Source organism: Scophthalmus maximus, chromosome 10 (genome assembly GCF_022379125.1).
Source record: "Scophthalmus maximus strain ysfricsl-2021 chromosome 10, ASM2237912v1, whole genome shotgun sequence".
NCBI lineage: Eukaryota > Metazoa > Chordata > Actinopteri > Pleuronectiformes > Scophthalmidae > Scophthalmus > Scophthalmus maximus.
The window spans coordinates 15,530,869-15,551,638 of record NC_061524.1 but is presented as its reverse complement, the minus strand read 5'-3'; the positions used below and the strand labels follow the sequence as shown (position 1 = coordinate 15,551,638).

Genomic DNA, 20,770 nt, shown 5'->3' with positions numbered 1-20,770 from the left:
AAGGGTCAGTGCTGTCTCATATGGTGGAGGTCAGAGGTCGTTGGAGGGTCGGGTATAGGCCATTTGTCCAGTAACCTGTCAAAATTTGTATTCCAGAGAGCATATGAAGATTTAGACGTGAGACAGATAAGCCTCCGCGGCTCTACTTGATTTCTGTTGTTTATTTAGCATGACGTGCTATTTGTCATTCCAAATTTGCTTCCACCCCTCCACGGGATATTTATAGCAACAGACTGACAGGAAATACTTTCTCTGTCTTGGTCTTGGTAGATATATGGTTACAGGCAGCAGCTGGTAATCTTAGCTTCGCTTATTAAAAAGACTGGAAACAAGAGGAAACAGCAACTGCTACGACATACAAACATCTACAACGAAAAAGCTGAAATGACGTGCTGTTTTTTGAAACGATTTCAGGAGTTATGTGCTAACCACACCAGCTGTTCCCTGCCGCATCCAACATCCATGGTTGGCAACTGGTGATTGGCTGGAGCCTCATATTTAGTGGACACACTGTACTTTCCCCAGATTCGTAAGGTATAAGACAAAGAAAAAAAACAATATTAACGGTCTCCCCCTACGATGAATACCGTTCCTATGTCTAAGACCGATGTAAGTCTAAGTGCTGCTTACTGGTAGGGAGGGGTTTTAGGACTTTGGCAGGAGCCATTTCACCTGCTCCAGTCTTTATGATTTATAAACTGAGCTAGCTGCCTCCCAGCTCCAGCTCAAGAAAGCAACGTAATTCCTTCATCAATCCAGCTTGTTAAGATCCCTTTTCTTTTTTTTGAATCTTTATGCCTGAGTGAACATGTCCCAACATCAGTCCCGGCACTCTGTTATTTGAATTTCATCATTTCAGCACTCTGTCACCATCACAGACGAGATCAAAGAAGTCCGTGAGGGGATCTCTTCGGCCTCCCCCCTCAGCAGTGGGTGTGACGTTCAAGACAGTGATGTATTCACGCTCGGGTGCTTCAGAGCACAAATCAATGCAACATCTTAAGTGAAACCTGCGAGAGCAACTCGCTCCACGGACTCGGTGGGCGGCCAGACAAACATAATGATAGTGGGTTTTGCCGTAAAACATGATTAGTTAAGTCGGGACTATAATTGACTCATGTTGTTTTTAATAAGTCTGGGACAGAGGGAATCTAGCAAAGCACTTAGTCTAGGAGGGAGGGGGAGAGAGGGGGGGGGGGGGGCTTTTATATTTGAACTTTTTAGGAGACATTTTAACAAAGAAGAAAAATGAGCTCTGTGTGTTAGAAGGTGATGAGTGATGGTTTCCACCTACATCCTTATGAAACACACACGCACACACGCACGCACGCGCGTGCACACACACCCCGTGGACATGCTAAAGATCACAGCCATGTGAGAGATGTCTACAGCTGCACTTTGAGGTTGTGTGCGAGTGCCGGGGCGGTGGGTTGGTTCAGTCTCTCCTCTCTGCCACAGTTTGTGCAGTTGTCGGTGCACACAGGACCGACTTCACAGGTGCAACCGACTCTCATCAAACACTCAGCCCCGTAAAGACACAACAGTCTCTTGTCGTCACCAAGCAGCTCTCCGTATTCCCACGTGATTTTTACGGCTTGAGGTGGTCTGTCTGTAAACGGCCAAGATAGTGGGGAGATAGTGGTTAATTCTTCTGAATGGAACTGATGAAAAGTTAAGGGATCGACATCAAGTATCAAGATTTATTGGCTGGGCACCATGAATGTTTGTCCAGAATTCACTTCATTCAGTCATCATTGTCGAGACATGTCATTCTGGACAAGGGTCGTGAACAACAACACTATGATCCCCCCCCCCCCATATCTTTGAGTTTTGGACAAAACAAGCGTCAGACGTCAAATGTTTTCCCAATTGTGAAAGGCTATAGTGTAGATATGAAACGTATTGCTCTGAAAATACACTCATAGCTAATTCAATCATTTCAAAAGACTTGAAAATTTCACTTTCAATCTCAAATTATTCAAAAACTTGCCCGCATCGTTTTATGAACAACGTCTCCATTGTGACGAATTCACGTTTTATGAGGTACATCGGTTCAAGACATTTGGATTTTTCTCTGGATTCATTTCACGTTCATACTTATTAAAAAACGCCAGCTGTCCCCAACATTTTTTTCCCCCGTTCAGTTTATGAGCACCGGGTTCTTGGCTTCGGGATCTAGTCTCTAAACGCAGCTTAACTCAGTCGCCATCAAATGACTGGCAGACTTCACCAAGATCAAGGTTTAGTCTGGTCTGTGATGTGTCACCCGTCACCAAATTAAACCCCAGGGCAAGCGGCGACTAACTAGGCTACAGTAAATTAAACCAGGATCGAAAATGACCGAAGCTTTGAACTGGAGAAGCAGAGCCTGAAAGCCTCTATGGTAATGTGACATCAAAGACGTGTGCAGCATATGAGCTTCATTAGCGGAGAGCCCTGGAAGCAGAGGGGGGGAAAAAATACATACTGTTATTGAGCCAGAGGAGCATATGAGGTAACCAATTTCTATTAAAATACAGATATATACAAACATGCAAGAGCACAAAGCGTCCACTGTTTACTGACACTGCTAGGAGGAGCAAGCTTCCTCTGTTCCCAGCGACCCCTGCCTCAAGGTGATGTGAAATATGCAGGAAGGGCCTCATGGTGACTTCCTGGCCGTACAGCGAACAGTGTTACGGCCTTGAGAGAGGAAGACGTGGAGGAAGGCGCTGGAGGATGCAGAGGGGAAGTTTGTCTCAGGACCATAACTGTCACTTTGGTTGCAATATTTAGGAAATGCTCGATCTTCAAAGTGGCTATAATCAAATACTATTATTTTAACGAAGGACAAATTAATACTTGTGACGTGGCGTGTTACTCTCGTAAAAGAGAAAAAGCACAGAGAATTACGTTCCAACTTTGCAGCCCACCTCAGTCACCTCCAGCACCAAGCCAGTCACAGGCTTGTGAACATAGTGGAGCGTTAAGCAGCCACAGAGTAAGACATTTGCCTCCAGGAGTTGGTGGGGACCAAAATCAGAGCTAAAAGAGCGTATTGCTTATTGGACTTTACGAGACATGTCTCCAAATTGATGATAATGTTGTCAAAGGACTTTTCGGCTGCCTCCAAGTGGCCCAAAACAATCAATTACTGCAATTTTTTAAGCGTATTGTATTTAATGTACAATAGGCTAATATAAAAAAGCAGGTTTAAATACTAATCAAACATGGGCTCAGATGTCAGACATCTGCTACAGATATTTCAATTGGTTTTAATTCTTGGCCGGCTGACCCCTGCACACCTGCAGCTTTCCGACTAACTGATACTTATTGTACCAGCTGGCCTGAATGGAAATGTTTCCTGTGCTGACCACACACAAACACACACAGAGAGTTGCCTCGTAGATGTTGTGATCCGTGTTTGCATGCACCGTGTCGAACCCAGCTCCGAAATTTTACAATGGAAATGTTGGTTTTTTCCAAATTGCAAGCTGGTACCGGCAATCTGGAGTTCCCACTGTATGATTATCTTATTGAGTGACATACTTTCCTTAAGGGCAGCATGCAGTGGCAATTAGGGGAATATCTGCTTTTCCCCCAAAGTGTAGATGCAGAGCTCGGATGAAAGCTGTGCTTTGTGTAACTATTGTTAGCTGGCGAAATGCGAAACCTGATTCAAACTGATGGGACACGGTGTACAGTTGCATTAAAGGGCCACCTGATTTTTCAGCCCTGTACGCGTCCAAACACTCGGGCCGACACTCTTGCACTTGAGGACGATGCTATGGCAGAGGACTGCCGGCGTTCTGCCGGTCCTAATGGTCTTGTGGCGGCCCTCCACACGGCACAGAGGTGAGGCCTTCCAGTGTTGCCGCTGAGCGATGCCCCAGAGACCCGCTGTCAAAAACAGCCGTGGAACTTTCTCACACTGTAACCCAGTATTCCCAGGGAAAGGCCTTTCAGAGGGGGATCGTTTCCTCAACAACTGCACCACTTTGCTGTGCTGCTCCCGAGGAAACTGGCTTTCTGCAGTTCCTGAACAGGGGCCCCCGCGCTCCCCTTTTTTCTCTCCCAGCTGGGGCCTGTGCAGGCTGCTGGGGGAGACAAACAAAGCTGCTCAATGGAGCTTCTCATGTATCAATTACCTGAAATATCAAACAGCGCATAAGAGGGTGGTTGACTTGTTTGTATGACTTTGGTGGTCATAAAAATGTCTTGGAAAAACTCGGAGATGTGCACAAAAAAAGGTTTATTTACCCCTGAGGATGTGTGAGGGAAGCCGGGTCATTTGTCGCCCAAGCGTCTCACCTCGGTCACAATTAGCCGGCCAGGGAACTCAATTCTGTGCTGCACAATACAGCGAGACAATAATGAGCAAAGAATAAATCTTGCACAGTGTTCGAGGTGAAAGAAAGTTCAGCAAAGACAAAAGCGTTGCTGCCGCTGTGAATTTAAAGGACACGGTTGGTGTTAAGAGACTTAAGATTCATTCTCAGATTACAATAAGTCTTTTTTTGGGGGTGCAGATAGGTTCATAATACATCGTTTTGTTTGGCTCTGTTTGCGCCGAGACCTGAATTTTTTCGTCTTATCATGTCACCATCTTGTGGCAGGATTGTCCAGAACCGATGAAGAGAGCTAACGAACAGTGACTGTCTGGCAGCTTTTGAAGGGCCGACGCATAGGGGATTCTACAGGCGTGAGGCAGGGGGAGCTGCCTTTGTCATGATAACTACAACCGAACCTTTGACATGCACATAGGATCGAGGGTGTTGATGGACAACACAGATTTGCCAGAGTGCCGAGGAGGGAGAGGGGAGAACTCAAAAAAGATAAACAGACGAATGAAAAAATAAGAATTAAAGTAACAATGATTCCAGTGTAACGTCACAACGCTTCTGCACTCGCTCGACCAACCGCACCCAAAGACTTCAGAGGTCTGGTTTACACAAACAGTGAGGATCAGTGAAGGGGGTGAAAATGGAAACGTGATCAGTTACTGAACCAAACTCCCTTTTTTTTCTTCTTTTTTTTTAACTGACCCTGTCTGCCCCCCACCTCTGGAAACTCTGACCCGCCATTGAATCAGCCTGATTGTCAGCAGATTGGCCTGAGAGTGCAGCAGCTCTTTGATACCAGGGCGGGAACAGGAGGTGGGAGGGCGAGGACGAAGGGGCAGGGACGCGGCCACAAAAGCCCTCTGTCGCAGTCCTGGAGTGGGGTTACCTGCCCTGCTCTTTGCGGTGGGGTCTAATTACACACATATCATGTGCATGCATAAATATAAACGTGCACATCCAAGTGCAAAACCTCACACACACACAGACACACACACACACCTACCTACACACAGCTGCTGCTGCTGCTGCTGCTGCTGCAGGAGTTTGCGGGATAAGGAGTGTGCATGTGGTTCCTCGGGGGACAAGTGAGGTTTGTTGTCAAGTATTCAGAGCACGATAGCAGGACAAAAGCAGCCACATAATCAAAGTACTGGGTGACAGATAGTCATTGTTCTCTAGGAAATGACATAGACAGACAAGAGAGGTTTCCTGCTACGTTTTTTCTTCTTCGTGTGAAGTAGGTTGGGAGCCTGGGTGAGAATAAATTTAGCCGTCACCTTCACAGCTGCAGCTCCTCTCTGTAGCCCTGTGTGACATTACACCGGTGGGATTCAATGACAACGTGATTAATCGCACAGTGGTCAAAATCTCAGGAAAAAGATACATGTTTCTGTAAGAATAGAATCCGGACTGTTTCTTGAATTAGCAGCGACTTGACTTGGCATCTGGACAGTGTCTGCGGCCGCTTTCACTGCAATATGGGCGGGAATCTATGAAAGAAAAGAAGAAAAAAAATGATTGAATGAATGCCTGGTGGGAGAGGGAAAGAGCCTAGCAGTGACAGGAAGTAAGACAAATACAGCTTGAAATGACACCTCAAGGAACAAAAGCTTCAAAGGTTAATCATCCACAGGATGCTGAGAGGCAGGACCCCCCACCCTCCCTCTGCCGCGGACAACTATACTGCATAAGTAATATTCCTCTTCGGAACTTTATCTGGTCACACCCATAATATTCTTTTTCCCAAACACCACCAGGGATACTGTTCCTGATGAATGGTGCCAGTGCTGGGATCTTTGCTCCAAGGACTCCTCGCCTGATTTTTGACCTCATCTGTCACACAGAGAAAAGTTAATAAAATGTCTGACTACATACTGATTGCTAAAGATGGCAACCGGTTTATTAACAAAGTCTTTAACTACGTACGGCCTTTTTTTAACCACCAAATTTAGTAAATCACTAGCCTCAAACGAGACAGAACTAAGAACTTGAGGACTTTACATTCAAATTCATTTACAATTAGTTGGTGCAGGCCAGTCCATGTGTGTGAACCCAACTCCCAGAGAAATACAGAGGGCATGAACTCAGTGTCTGCTCTGCTCAGTGGCATTTGTCTGGTCCACTGTCCTGCAAAGGTCAAGTGCACAGAAGTAGACGTCTTTTTTTTAAAAAAATTTCTCCCCCGCTGCCTCATTAATTGGCCTTGTCCAATGTAGACATTTTACAACAGCAGTTAAAGCACAGAAATCTTAACATTGCAGGAACAGGGACATAGTTCACGTTAAGGGTCACACCTGACCAGTACGGTTATGTGCGGCTGCTCTCCCAGGAAGAAGAACTTTCATGGCAAACAGCAGGACAACTTAATCCATCTGTGAAGACAACACAGTGAAAGGGTTGATAACGCAGCTTTCCATCAATGCCCAACGTGTCCAGCAGCTGTAGAATCTGCTGCCACCTGCTGGTGAGCAGTGCAGCATTACCACAGCTGGCTGATGATACCTCCCTCAGAAAATCACATTGTTAAGTTTCAACCCCAAACAGCTCTTTTCCTCACAGGACATTTGAATGTGTCATAACAGGAGAAGCAAAGGTAAAAATAGTCAATTGATAATTTGCTTGTTGGCATTGTGCGTGCTGGCTCATGTCATGTAACCAGGACTTACTGAAACACAGAAAATTTTTAGTATTAATAACAGCTATTTTTTTTTTCTGCTATGACAAGTCACATGTCAACAAGTGGGAAAAGGGTCCAGCATATCTGAGCAACATTTCTGTGACTCAATAACATTTAAGTCATACAAAAAGTGGTGGGGAAAAAAAATGCTGACACGCTGTAGTGTTAAAATGGACCACTTTACTCTTACACAAGACACCCATCCATCCACAGTGTATATTTTCAATAGAAAAATAAAATTGACTGCTCTGGAGCACATTTGAATATAAGTGTGGCTCTTCTCCAGGACAACCCAAACCAACACACAATTCAGAGATGGATTTCAAAATGTTCCACGTCTCTGCAGCAGAATGCACATTCATTGGGCTTTGCTTTTTTTTTTGGGGCTCGCGTGTAGTTTCCTTTTTCAGAAACCAAGTCAGATGCTTGTCACAGTGAAACCAGAAGCACTTGTAAAGTGGCGGCGTCGCAGTCGATGGATACAGCCAGGAAGGTGCTGACAGCAAAACTGTCCGTGAGAGACGGGTTCCATGCATAGCCATGTGTTTAAGCACACAAACAAAAAAAAGCAGAAACCAGCCAGACCAGCCAAGTAGAAGAACTGCATTTTTTGCCCTTTTCCATTCAAAATTACTTTCTTTTAAATAGATGTTTTTAATGAATTCTCTCACATAAATAGCTTAATTATTGCTCATTAGAAAGAAGAAAAAAAACCTCTGAAAAGTACAACTCACACATACTGGCATTTAAATCTACAATGTGGCATTTTAATTGGCCATAACAAAGCAAAGGCAAAACAGAAAGCAGCTGAACTTTGACTTAGTTTAAACTATGAAAATAAGCCTTTCAAAGCTTTGACGTTGTTGAAATGAATCAAGGTAAGAAAAGCAGCTCCTCACAAACAAATCTATAATACACGGTCAAATTAACACATGGGAACTAATTCATTTATTAATTTATATATGTAGTGGGGGAGATAATAGGTCCAGATAAACAAATTATGCATGTTTTGTGGATATTTACAATTTTTTAAAGATGAACAGTGTTACAGATTTGCTTCGTTTAATTTAAATGTGCGAGTTATTCATCAGCGCCGTTGGTTTGAGACGCCCGGATGTGGTCACCAGTGACTTCCTCGCCAGACCAGTCTGCGTCCGGATCCTGAGAGATAGAGAGAGAGTGTAAGGTCATTTCTTTAAAATGAAACAGAATAAGTTTGATGCTTTTTTTTTTTTTTAAATGCTGCACCTTTTTCATCACTGTCAGCATTCCTTTGACGGTGGACATCAATGTGTTGCACGTCTTGTTGATGTGGTCGTGGTAGACGGTCTTCTGCTCCTCCGCAGCCTTCAGAGTCTGCTCCGTTTGGCTCAGAGAGCTCTTCACCTCCTCCAGCTCCCTGGATAAGGATTTGTTGGCTTGCTCCAACTGGGCCTTCGCCTTTGCGTCTTCATCTGGAATGATGCACAGAGCAAAGTGAGAGGGCTGGGTTACACAGGAGGCATGCAAACAGTTAGACACAGCGGACGTCAAGAGGTAAAATCATTTAAAATGACACTTTTCCTTCTACTCAACAATCAGAAAAATATATATCATCTATGGAAAAAAATTGGATTTTCAAGCTCTGTAATATTGGAAATAATATTAACTCATCAACCATGAGGTGAGCTTTTTTCAATCTCAAAGATAGTTGCTAAATTATGCATGTTCAATACCATCTATTTCACTTAGTGTCAGGTCTGTGCCAGTGAACAGTTTTAAGTATCTGCCAACATCCCAGTGAATTTCACAGACCATGTTGATATGTACAAAAGCCTGTCAGAGATAATAACTTGTTATGAAACCAAAGGGTTGGAACGTCCTGAAAAAAGTATGTTGCAACTCTAAATCCTTGTGTTTTACAACATTAACCTGGTACAATACAGCCACAGAAATGATAAGCTGCCAGCTAAGATAATTGTAAAACACTGCTCTAGATAGTTTATTATTAACAATGCCAAAAATAATTACCTCTAATCTGAATTTGAGATGAGTCCTTCTGGACGACCCTACTGTAAACTAAAACATACGAGATGGATCCTTTGTTCCAAATGTAGTGAAATTAATGTTAATGGGAAAGACAAAGATATGTTTCCTGGTCTGGTGGGTCCTTTACGTTTAACTGTTTAGGTCTTTTTCTATTCTATAGAAAGACAGTTTCTGTACTACTCTCTCTGAATATTCACATTAAGAAACAATATTGTTTTGTTTTATTCCCCACGTAGTAGCAATATTCCAGTCCACATTTCAACAGAAGTCACAGGAGGAAAAATGCTGAATCAGGTGAGACTGGGTGTTTTTGTAGCAATGCTCAAATTGAGCCAGATCATTGTCCTGATGGACTTCTGACACAGAGTGTAGCTTGCAGCGCCATGAAATCATTTCCAAAGATTAAAATTGTAGACAGTGTAATACGATTCTAATCATACCCATTTTGGCATCCTGCACCATGAGTTTCTGCTCTATCTCCTCTCTCGACTTCTCGCTCTTCTCCAGTTTCTGCATCATGCTGCCGACGTCGACCATGGCTCCGTTATATACGATCAGGTTACCAGACTCACTGGCCTCTGACTGAGTGCGAGCTTTTGGAGCAGGAAGTGCTGCTCGGTTACCTGAAGCAACAAAGAGAAGAGAAGAATTTGAATTAACGAAGGGTTTGCCATACGGATGCTGTAGCTTATTTTTTTTACACTTCACCGTATTGATAGATTTAAAATAGAAACACGATGTTACCTAAGAGGTTTTCTATCAGGGCTTCATTGAAGGAGGGGATGGGTTCATCCTTTCCCCGGTCTGTTAGTTTACGATAGTAACACGACTCTCTGACCACCGGTTTGTTCAACAGCTTCTTTATCTGGAAAGAGACAAGATTCAACAAGACACTTTATCTCAGCTGAAGGTTGATAGTGGACACTTCCCCAGATAAATGAGTCAGTGAGTGCGTAAGCAAAGTGAGTAAGAGAGTGGGTCGGTCCAGAAACAGACCATGGATTTAATTAAGTTTGTGTGAGAGTGCATGTTGTTCACCTGAGCACGAGACAGGTGGAGTCCCAGTGTGTACAAGATCTCCTCCAGGTCCCTCTCCAGCAAATAGCCACAATGGCTTTGATCAAAGTAGACGAAGGCCATGAGCAGCTCCTTGTTGTACGTGACCATCTGCTTCTTTTCCTGGTGGAGCAGCAGCAACAACCAGGTTAACACGACATCGGTGACCTGATTACAGGTACACAAAGGTGACTGACCAACCTTGTCTTTGGAGGATCTCTCCTTTGATGACTTGCGGTCATCTTTACGGTCTTTCCTGTCTCTGTCATTAGAGTCGTCATCATCTTTGTCTAGGAAATAGAGAAGAAGGAGAAAAGGAGCACGTTAGTCAAATATCTATCAGTGGAATGAAATCCATGATGTCGAAAAATATATTTTCAAATTCTATTATTGTTTTAATTAGTGCTCATTGTGTAAACACACACATTTTAAATATCAAAAACAAAAAGCAATGTTTTCCACACAAAAGGTCTCAGAAACTGTGGTAACTGTATCCATCACACGTTCAGCGTGGTGCATGGTTTATCATCATTGACCAAATCTTAAATTAAGAAGCAACCAGATGTACATAAAGAAAAGCAGAGGGTGCAATACCATCGTCATCGTCATCCTCTGCATCTTCAGCCTCCATGGGGTCGTACTCTTCGGCATTGGCCGTGCTGCCGGCATCTTCGTTCTCCTCTTCGTCTCGAGATTCCTCTTTTTTCATAGATTTTTCTTCTAACTGGTAAAAAAAAAAAAAAGGTCAGAAAAATGCATTTACACATAATTTCTTGAGCAAATGACTAAAAACACCAGACAGGCATGAATGGCTTACCTTCTTCTTATCCTCCTCATCCTCTTTGACCTTCTTCACTGCTGGTTCTTCAGTCTCCTCTTCTTTTTCCTTCTTTATTTCACGCTTATCAGCCTCCTTCTTCTCCACCTCCTTTTTGGCTTTCTTATCTTTTTCTTTCTTCTCGTCCTTTGCAGGAATAGAGGCGAGAGTTTTATATATGCGGTAGCCAAAGTCTCTTTGTAGCATCTCGTTAAACAGCTCAGCAAACAGGGAGACCTGGAGAAAAAGAAAATTATGATGAATTTACCAACCAGCATTGGCAAAAATGTTAGGTGTATGACAATCAACACTTATGCTATTGGCCCAACACACCAGCTGTAAAATATGATGTTTTTGTTGCAAAGCAGCATAAAATATGTGCAAAATGGCAGGTCTCACCTCAAAAGAGTGCTCCTTGTTGTCCTCCAGTCTGTAGTCCAGAAGCACACTCAAAGACATGACGCTGCAGTCGAATTTACCATTCTTGGCTGACCAGTTGGGGTGAACGATTATGGTGGGCTCATCAGGGAGGATGTAGCGCCTTTCTCTCCGCTGGCGTTCAAGCTCCTCCTGCTTCTTCTTTTCCTCCTCCTAACAGAGAATAACACTTGAGTTGAGAAGAAATCTAACTGAAATGTAGTTTCTGAAAGTTCTTTTTAAAACGGTTGTCACTCAATAACAACTGCACAGATATTTTGTACAATATAAAAGGACACACCCACCTTAGTGCTGCCACAATATCAAAAAATGTCTCTTGTGACATACTTTTCTTTCTTTACCTCAATTATTTAGTGAAATAAACACATTTCTCTTGTACCTCTCTGTCTTCCTCAGTGCGAGGGGGCTCTTCCTCTTCAACAGGCTTGATCTCTGGTTTCTCAGGCTCCTTGGACTCCTCCACCTGCTCCTCCACCTTTAGCTGCTTTGTGAGGCGAGCAATCAGCTGCGACTTTAACCCCTTAGAACTCAGAGAGCGACAATCGAGCTCCTTTCGCAGGTCATTCACCTGCAAAGGGAGAAACCAGAAAAACATTAGGGCATGCTCTGTGTTGTGACTGGATGACCCAAAGTAGCTGCTCCCAACTAATGTGAACTGATTTCTACACACAAAATATGCAAAAGCCTGTATTTCAAAGAAACTCTCTTTGAAACGTACCTTCATTGATTTCGGGTCAAGTTTAGCCCAGTGAGTAGGATTACTAACGTCCTTCGATTCATCGTTGTCTTTCTCCTCTTCCTCCTGGACAGGAAATCATTAAGATAGAGACAGGCAGAGAGACAGAAAGAGGTGGGATAGAAAACAGTCAGCAAAACACCCGTGGCCATAGTGAGCTTTAAAGTTTAACCGTGCAAGAGGCAAGGTCACATCTGTCTTTCATTTTCCTAGTGAGCTCGCGACTGTGTTTAAGTCCACTGCTACTGAAGCGTACACAGGTTTCTAGCTCTTATGAAAACCAACAGAAATGCCCCCCAGCTGCCAATCAATAGATCTGTGGAACACAAAAAAGGTAAAAATCAATGAGAGGTGTGTCCAAAAGGAGTGTAGGTGCATCAGGTGAACTGAAGCTGGGCTCCAAACGGAGTGAGGATAGGGTGGCCCTACCATGGTCTATGACTTGGGTATTGGGTATTGTCATTTATGGGGTTTATACACCTACGTCAGATAGGAGCCATCTGTTCCTCTGTCCAACCAACTGCCCTGGAAAAACCAAACTCTACATATAGTCCAAATGAGAATGTAGAATCCGACAACAACAACAGACAAGAAACAGGACTTGGGGGAGGTTCTCTTTTCAAAGTCAAACAATGTCAACTTGAAGTGAAAAATCATAAAAATACACATTTCTAGAAAGACACATTTTACACGCAACTGACTCCACAGTTTCCAGTTTTAAAGAGAGAAATATCAGATGTCAGTGCAAAAAAGCAACACTGGTTCAAATCTGAGAAAACATTTGAGATCAATGATTAACAAATTTGAGGGTTGAGAAAGTGCTGTTTAAAGTAATGCTCAACAAAATGCCAGGATTAACATGATACCATCCAGATTAGCAACCAATTATAAGGTGAAGAGCTGGAAGCTGTTTTGTCAGTTGAGGATCAGGGCCTACACAACACAACCTAGTCTCACTGCTTCCACTGTATGTGTCTGCTGGATGTGAGGGAAGGTGGGAGTGCCGATGGAGGAATGGAGGAGTTGGAGCAGAGGAAAAGGGGACAGGTGGAGGAGTAAACAGAAGAAGCCTAGGTGAGGTCTGGTGGAATATATACAATATGCTGCCTCTGTTCGTGTCTGTGTGCATGGATAGTGAGGTGTGCTTTGTGTCTGTTGTTTTTTGTAATTCCTGTGCCTTCCTGTGAGAAGCGAAAATGAGAAGAGAGGGATTAGCGGTTCAGTGCCTGTTCTCCATCCGCCTCCTTTCGTTCGGCCGACAGCTTCTCAGCCAGCTGCTCCCGGAGTCGCCGTGACAGCACCTCCCACTCTGAGCGGGTAGGAAGACAATGCCAAACATCCGGAAGAAACAAAACCACTGTCTCCACATGAGAAGGGACTGTCCGTCCCTTGTGAGTCTCCTCCGGCCGATGATAGCGAATCTCTGCAAAACGATACCTGTCGCAAAGGAAGAGGGTGCATTGGAAAGAAACATTGTGGTCAGGGCACAGTATAAAAGGCAAGCCTTGCTAAGGCGAGCCTTCTACAGCCACTCCCTCCCACGAGGTCACTGAATGATTCAACACATCATTGCAGTGACCCATCTCCCATAAAAAACACACAGCATAGACAAATGGACCCAGTCTGCAGCTCTCCAACTGTTGTCACAGGTTACGCCATCCATTTTGAGAAAGTTGACAGACAATCACAGAAAATAAATCACATCCCTAAAATTCATCCCCATCGTAGCTTCAGCCAATTATGGATGAGTGTTCTGCGTTTAACCCCGGATAGACTTAATGCACTACATTAGGGTTGTGCGAAGATTGACAGAATCAACAGGACAGTGAAAGCCAGTTAAATATGTAAGATATTTAACAGAGAGAACAGAAAAAAAAATCAACAGAAAGTAATAGCAGTGTCTTCCGGTCCAGGCTACTGCTTCCAGCCACAAAGTCCATGCGTTTTTCATTGCAATGAAATATGCGCAGATATGTAGAGAGTGACAGAAGGAGGGTGCCGAGACGACAACACACAAAGGCCAAAAGGACATTGCGCAACACAATAAATAATAATAGTAAATAATGGGTAGCAAATCAACAACACAATAATCACCAATATAAAAAAAGGACAAAAAATATCACCCAACATGTGGAGGATGAGATTACGTATACGTGAGGCAGTAAAATTAGCAGCATATTATAGATTCTTAATTTGGGGCTTTAGTAACAGCAGAATAAATACGTGTAAAGGAAAACAAAAACAATGTGACGAATAAGTAAAGATGAGAATAGCGGCTCTTACCACTGAGTGCACAGACTAAGGTCTATCCCTGTGAGTGCCTTGCAACAGCGTATGGCTGTCTTTATGAGGACTGACGGATCCTTCTCTGGGTCAGCTCCATCCAGAGAGGGAGACCAGTGACCACCAATGGCCATGGCCTCGTCTTTACCTCTCATTCCCACCAAAAACTGAAGGAGAAAGACAGATGGGTACAAAGGAGAGTCAGGGTATAGGTTAGATAGAAATGGGAAATATGGATAAAGGGGGTGTTGAGGGTGGAAAGAACCAAAAGGAAAAATAAGATGATAGAGCCAGAAACAAAAAGGTCAGCATGTCCAAACAATCATACATCTAAGGATCCACAAACAAAACATATAAAAACACCGGGGTTATTTACACATGGCAGCCAACGTCAGTTAGGACTCTACCACACTGTGCGGTCTCAGCGACGGAATAGGTTATTCTACGACTGTCAGCTCTTGCATCCTGAGATGTACCTTAATGAGCCTAGCGGGATGTTGGAAGGAGTCTCTCATTTCCTGGGGGTCCTCTGCCAGAGCGCAGGACTTGTGGTAGAGCTCCTCTATGCTGGGGTTAGCCAGCAGCATCACCTGAACCATAAAGACACCACATTAACCGATTAGTTGAGGCCTGAACAGGAAACACCTGGTGTGGTTCTTGAGTAACTGCAGCAGCAGTAATACCATAAGCTCTGGCAAACACCACTCAATTATCTCTACTACATGTTGTAGCATATCATCAGGCATAAACATTTAAACATATCTAAAAGTGGCTGGGATACACATTTCCTGATTTGTTTGTGCTGTTATGATTCATATTAGTTTGGTCCTGTTCTCGTCGCACCACCATTACAATTGTAGTTTGATAATGGCTCTCACAACTCTATTTGAGGGAAATAAAAACAGTGGATAACCACATCTATAATTTCTGGCTGCCAATTGCAGGCGTCACTCTAGTGCAGTGTATTCATAACAGTCATACCTTGGCACTGTAGGTGTGGTTGGCATCGGGAGGATCCAGCACGGCCGTGTTCTTGACAAAAGGATCCACCTCTTTGTGCAAGATGTGGAAGTTACAGGTGTTACTCAACTGGAAGGGCCGCGTCAGAGGAAAAGCATCCACCCAGGTGAAGACTGCGTCAAAGAAGTCGCTGGGAATGTAGAGGCTCTGATAGCGCCGCCTCAGCTCCATCATGTCACAGCTTGAGCTGGAGAACGCACAGAAGACAGTTTCAACCACAACAATACATACTAGACATATTACACTGAGTCCCTGACACATCACACCACTATGGTCCGTTTCCAGCTTCACAGCATGAGACACTGAAGAGACTGTACTCACCCATCTAAACTGAACTTGGAGAACTGGACGGTATAACGAGGAACGACCCTGCGAGGCCGTCTCGGTGAGCGGTCACGTCTCGGTGAGCGGTCTCTGGAGCGTTTGCGTGTTGGCGACCGTTCTCTTGATCGCCTGCGTTCGCGGTCTCTGTCTCGGCTATTGAATTGAGTAAAAACATTAAAATGACTATTAACTAATGGCAAACAGAGTTATTGGAAAGTGAAAGTAGTGCAGTTTATAGTGTCAAATATTAGATTATCTGGGATGATACCTATTGCCATCCCACCTGCGCTCTTCTTTAGGCCTGAGGATGAGCTCAGGGCCTCGATCATTGCGATTGGGGAAGCGAGGAGGAGGTTCAATTCGTCGGACAGGCTGTGGCTGCTGCATCATCCTCACTGGGGGCTGAAGCAGACCCCCAGGGAACAAATCTATAAAACACAAAAAGCAAAGCACCAGCTTGTTTCAAACCACTTAAAACACAGCTTTGATCAATATTGTACGAAAACATCTACTTACACAGTAGCGACAGTTACCACTGGTCTGACTGCTTTATATCCAGTACCAAAAATATTTTTACCTTTGGGCGGTGGCAGCAGAGGCTGAGGAGGGTTTTGGAGGAGAGGGGCCAGAGAGACAGCGGACAGCTGGGCCTGCAGGAGGGAAGGAGGGGGAGCCTGGGCCTGAACACTGAATGTGGTTGGGGGAGGTAGTGACTGCATCATGGTGGGGGCTGCTTTCATCATGTTAGGAGGTTGAGGTTGGCTCTAGAGAAAAGGCACAGAGAAAGGTTAGAGGTGAGACCTGTAACAATCTGTTAACGTGCTGATGACTGAACAACAGATAACAAAATTTTGGTCAGCGGCTGCTTGAAAGAAAGAAAGCCGACAAGAGGGTCGGAAGGTCTGCTTGAATGAAACAATGGTAAGTGTCCTGTTACGTGTAGGTTGTCCTAATCAAAGAATAACCCGAAAGGACATCTGGCTAAATTTGGTTTTGCTACAGGACACTGCCCTAATCTCACAATGACTTCAGATGAGCCTGACCAAAGTGATAAGCCAGGTTTTTACAAAAAAAAAAATTTTTTTATTCGTTTTTGGGCAAATATATTAACAAGAGCCGGCAAAATGTGATGGTTAAAGATTAAGGAGACATCTGTGAGCTGTGGCTAGATACTGTTTTAGAGTTCTTTACAATATTACTCAGCACTGGTTACATTTTGTCTGTTGTCCGCAGGGGGGTGCATGTCCGAGTAGCGCAGCTGCATTCCTTGCTCACTGTAAAGGCCACCGAGCTGTGGGGAAGCTTGAGGTAAAGGCTGAGGCTGCTGCTGATGCTGGAAGAGATTGAGAACACAACAGTCAATAAAAGACAGAGAGGTACATGAATAAGATCAAATGTGGAAAAAGAAAAGAAATATAAACACTTCAATATATGTGGACCCTCAGACTAAAGACAGATGAATTGTCCAGGGTTTCAAAATTAAAATTTTGGAAAACGTTTTCACCATGTAGCCTCTGTCCCAGAGGCAAATCAGTAAACAACTCCAATGTTTACTCAGATCAATAAGGCTAAAATTAGCTGAAGAAATCAGGTTAACACAGCAGTCTAAGGTTTCAGACCAGAGTTCCAAATGATGAGAAGATGCTTTATGTCTTTCTAAGTATGACAGTGGCAAGAAAAATTATGCAAACCTTTTGTTGTAACCAAAAATGTACCAATGTGCTCAAGCTAATTACAAAGAATTATGACCTTCTAGATCTTTATTGTACACTGATTCAAAATTCACAGTGGTGGTGGAAAACAAGGCCCTTGGATTTAATAACTAGTAGTTGCAGATCACACCTGCACATTGTTCAGGGGCAATTCTTTCAAAATACTATAGGGATGTCTGTTGGATTCTTATTCAAATGTAAAAAAAAATATCATGTGAATATTGCTGAAGTTCTACTGATATTACAAATCCCAAATTTGTATTATTGTTTTCAACGGTGTTATTCTTGTGCAAATCAGTGCATCAGTGTTCTCACCGACTGGTTTCCTAGCTGAGGTAAGGTCTGGATGCGCTGGGCGTTCCACTTGAAGGGCATATTGGGGTTGTACACAGCTTCCACTAGGACCCGGTCACCCACCTGGGGGGTCTTCCCCTTCACAGCACTGAAAACAATTATATACAGATCATAAATACATTTCTGAACATCTCTAAATGTAAGGTTCAGATTTTAAAAATAACAGCGCCAAACAAAGGTTTGGGAAAGGACATGGGTAGGATAACACTATTTCACCTTAGCTGAAAGAAGACATCTTCATCTACGAAGCCAAATGTGTCATGTAGCTTGTTGACGACACCGGTAAAGACTCGTTGCTTCTGTGGTTGTGTCTGCTGTTGGTGGCTTGAACGCGGTGTTGGGTAGGACACGGTAATCTGGGCTGTCTGCTGAGGGTTGGACATGCTCAAACTGGTGGGCAGGGCAACGGGGGGCTGAGGGTGAAGAATCAAGAAATTTTTTGTTTTTTAAACTGTTTCTAAGAACACACTTTAGAAGCAGTAACTGAGTTAATGTAACCCCAGCTACATGCCTCAATTGGTATATTTCAAAACACAAACAATATATAGTTTGTGGCAAAATATTGTTTTATCACACTACCTGAGAAAGCAGTGCCTGTTGAGGCTGTGGGAGCTATGAAAAAAGAAACAAAAGAGAAAATACGAAGAGTAAACATTTTGTTGGCTTGATTCAAGAGATATTCCCACATTGCAACGACACACCTTGTTTTCCCATAACAGTTCCCTACAACCCTCTGTGTGCTCACTAAGGATTTTGCCGGTTGAAACAAGATCTGTGGTCATATTATAGAGTACTCGAGTCAAATTATACTTACAAAACATTAACATTATCTGCCTCAAGAGAAAGGCGCCATGTTAATGAGAAAATATGTAGCACTAAGAGAATCAAGGAAAAACATCAATAATAATGAATCCAGGAATGAATATAAGCTAATTTTATAACAGTGCTATTTTTGGTGAATTTTAAATGTAGTGCTCCACAAGCTGACGTGCTCATATTCCCAACTACCCTTTATTCTTCTCTCAGATGTCTATTCTGAGACATCACAATTCATACGAAGCCATGATCAAAGTCTGAATGTTAAGCATAACACCAATATCCTTTATTTGAAAGGCACTACATTTTTCTAAGATTAAAATGAGTATGAGAATGATCTAAAACCAAGTGTGACACGCAGTAAAATGAGCCTATATTTTACCTGATGAGGTACATTGTACAGTTGCTGTTGAGGGGGTTGGGGAGGCTGCTGCTGCTGCTGCTGCTGCTGCTGTTGTTGTTGCTGTTGTTGTTGCTGCTGCTGCTGCTGCTGATACTGCTGGAGAGCACTATTGATCTGAGACTAAAGACATGAAAAAGCACATGTGAGAGATCGCATTTGTTCAACAGTGTTACATGTCAAGAGGCAGAGATGGCTGACAGTGCTTTGGACAGCTTGTTGAGACTGACCTGCTGCAGGGCTGCTGCAGCAGCTGCCGCTGCAGCTTGCTGCTGCAAGGCAGCAGTTTGCTGAGACAGCTGATAGTTTGCAGCAGACTGGTTGCTGAGAGAGGCTGCAGCTAAGGCCGACTGCTGAGAGTACACCGAGGGAGATGCTCCCAGAATAGATGACTGCTGCACGCCCAGAGCTGCAGGGGAGTACAATGAGGAACCAGGTTCAGAGAACATGATGGGGGAGATGGTGTGATGACAGGTGAAAGACTCAGTGTTACATACTGTACTTACAGTGCAGGCTGTTGAGGTCAAGAGACTGTCCGGAGTGGCCCGGCTGGGACACCGCTGTGGCAGCAAACTGAGTAGCCCAGGGCGGATTCTTCTGTCCCCCATATTGGGCCATGACTCATTCAAGTTGAGGGCAGGCTCTGCTCACCAGACCAATGCTCGTCACTGAGAAACAAAACGAATCATCAGGTTAGGTATACTGGAGGTACACCTGAAAAATATCAGGAGTTCGGGAATTTCGATCGTCTGTGCACCTACGTTGACACGATGAAACCGTCTACCTTCTTACATCAAATATGTTTGGGACATCAAACCCAAGCAGCCTTATAACCCACATCCTGCCACTGTTTACTTGGGAGAGATACACGTACGCATTCGCAGCCACAGGAAGCCAAAACAAAGTCCTAAATTAACATCCGAGTCAGCGTGTGAGAGAGGCGGGATCCAGTCGAAAAGGACATCAATGTGAATTTACATCACATTTACATGTTACTCACTGGACAAGCCACAACAACGTTTAACCTTTAACTTGCTCCTGCCGTTATTTTACAAAAAAACATCAACCGGGGCGCTGGAAATATACATTTCCATCCAGGGGGAACGAGTCAGTACATTGAAGAAGAAATGACTCGTTCGTACACAAGACGTATCCGGATATTTGTTGCTTTTCATGTCCGCAGTGATTCGTAGATTCGTCAGATAACTGCTGACACAACAGGCTGGCTAACGTTAGCCACTGCAATTGACAGCATGCTAGCGCTAGCTGAAGCTGTTATTGTTGTGGGCGGCAGCAGCAGCAGCAGCCGACTAACGCACTTTAAAGTGAAGTGACTTCGGCTCCGTCCACGCTGTTTAAAGTGCCCTGTTCAGCTGCTACAACGGCATTAGCACATAGCATGGCTGCTGTCTGCAACACAGGCGCTGTGCACGCAAGCTAGCTAACGCTAAGCTAATGCACGTCGTTAGCTTTGTTGGCCGATTAGCCTCGTGCAGGATTTGTTATCGCGGGCGAGGGCCGAATTCGCTGGCAGCTGGCTCGGAATCTTTTAACAGGGCGAAACAACACGCGGTGGCCAATGCCGGTAACTCCCTTGCAGGCAAATAACATCTGCACTTTAAATGTAAGTTATATGTTCACGATAATTACCGTAGTAAGGTTTCGATTAAACCAGTATCCACACCGCTTACCGCTGTCCCTTGCGCCGGCCGATGTACACCCCGTCTACGCATGCGCGGGTTGCAGACACCGACCCACGCACCAGAGGGAGGAAGACTGAGGAAGAT

The 20,770-nt window shown here is 44.1% G+C and overlaps 1 protein-coding gene across 3 annotated transcripts; it reads right to left on the bottom strand.

Annotated features, from left to right (window-relative positions):
• Nucleotides 1–7,159: 7,159 nt before the first annotated feature.
• Nucleotides 7,160–20,737, bottom strand: ccar1 (cell division cycle and apoptosis regulator 1). 3 transcript variants are annotated; one of them, XM_035605877.2, is made up of 26 exons: nucleotides 20,634–20,737; nucleotides 19,490–19,651; nucleotides 19,214–19,392; nucleotides 18,966–19,106; nucleotides 18,347–18,379; nucleotides 17,984–18,180; nucleotides 17,729–17,855; nucleotides 16,915–17,034; nucleotides 16,279–16,465; nucleotides 15,970–16,129; nucleotides 15,699–15,854; nucleotides 15,339–15,564; nucleotides 14,834–14,947; nucleotides 14,358–14,524; nucleotides 13,301–13,511; nucleotides 12,057–12,140; nucleotides 11,718–11,906; nucleotides 11,300–11,491; nucleotides 10,901–11,137; nucleotides 10,678–10,807; nucleotides 10,285–10,373; nucleotides 10,066–10,206; nucleotides 9,772–9,892; nucleotides 9,468–9,650; nucleotides 8,248–8,453; nucleotides 7,160–8,160 (listed from the first exon to the last, which is right to left on the bottom strand). In XM_035605877.2, exons 2-26 carry the CDS (start codon nucleotides 19,599–19,601, stop codon nucleotides 8,080–8,082), a joined length of 3,783 nt encoding a protein of 1,260 aa, XP_035461770.2. In that variant the 5' UTR covers nucleotides 19,602–19,651; nucleotides 20,634–20,737; the 3' UTR covers nucleotides 7,160–8,079. The 3 variants fall into 3 exon arrangements, with proteins under 3 accessions (XP_035461770.2, XP_035461772.2, XP_035461771.2); XM_035605879.2 differs by having other exon boundaries at nucleotides 15,985–16,129; XM_035605878.2 differs by having other exon boundaries at nucleotides 20,675–20,705.
• Nucleotides 20,738–20,770: the final 33 nt, after the last annotated feature.

What these genes read in the sequence shown, in the direction of transcription:
- ccar1 (XM_035605877.2), bottom strand. Translation starts at nt 19,601, where the DNA reads ATGGCCCAATATGGGGGACAGAAGAATCCGCCCTGGGCTACTCAGTTT. An exon ending in CTTAGTCTGTGCACTCAGTG is followed by an intron (nt 13,512 to 14,357) that starts GTAAGAGCCGCT and finishes CCTTTGCGACAG; the next exon opens with GTATCGTTTTGCAGAGATTC. An exon ending in GCACTGAGGAAGACAGAGAG is followed by an intron (nt 11,492 to 11,717) that starts GTACAAGAGAAA and finishes ATTCTCTGTTAG; the next exon opens with GAGGAGGAAAAGAAGAAGCA.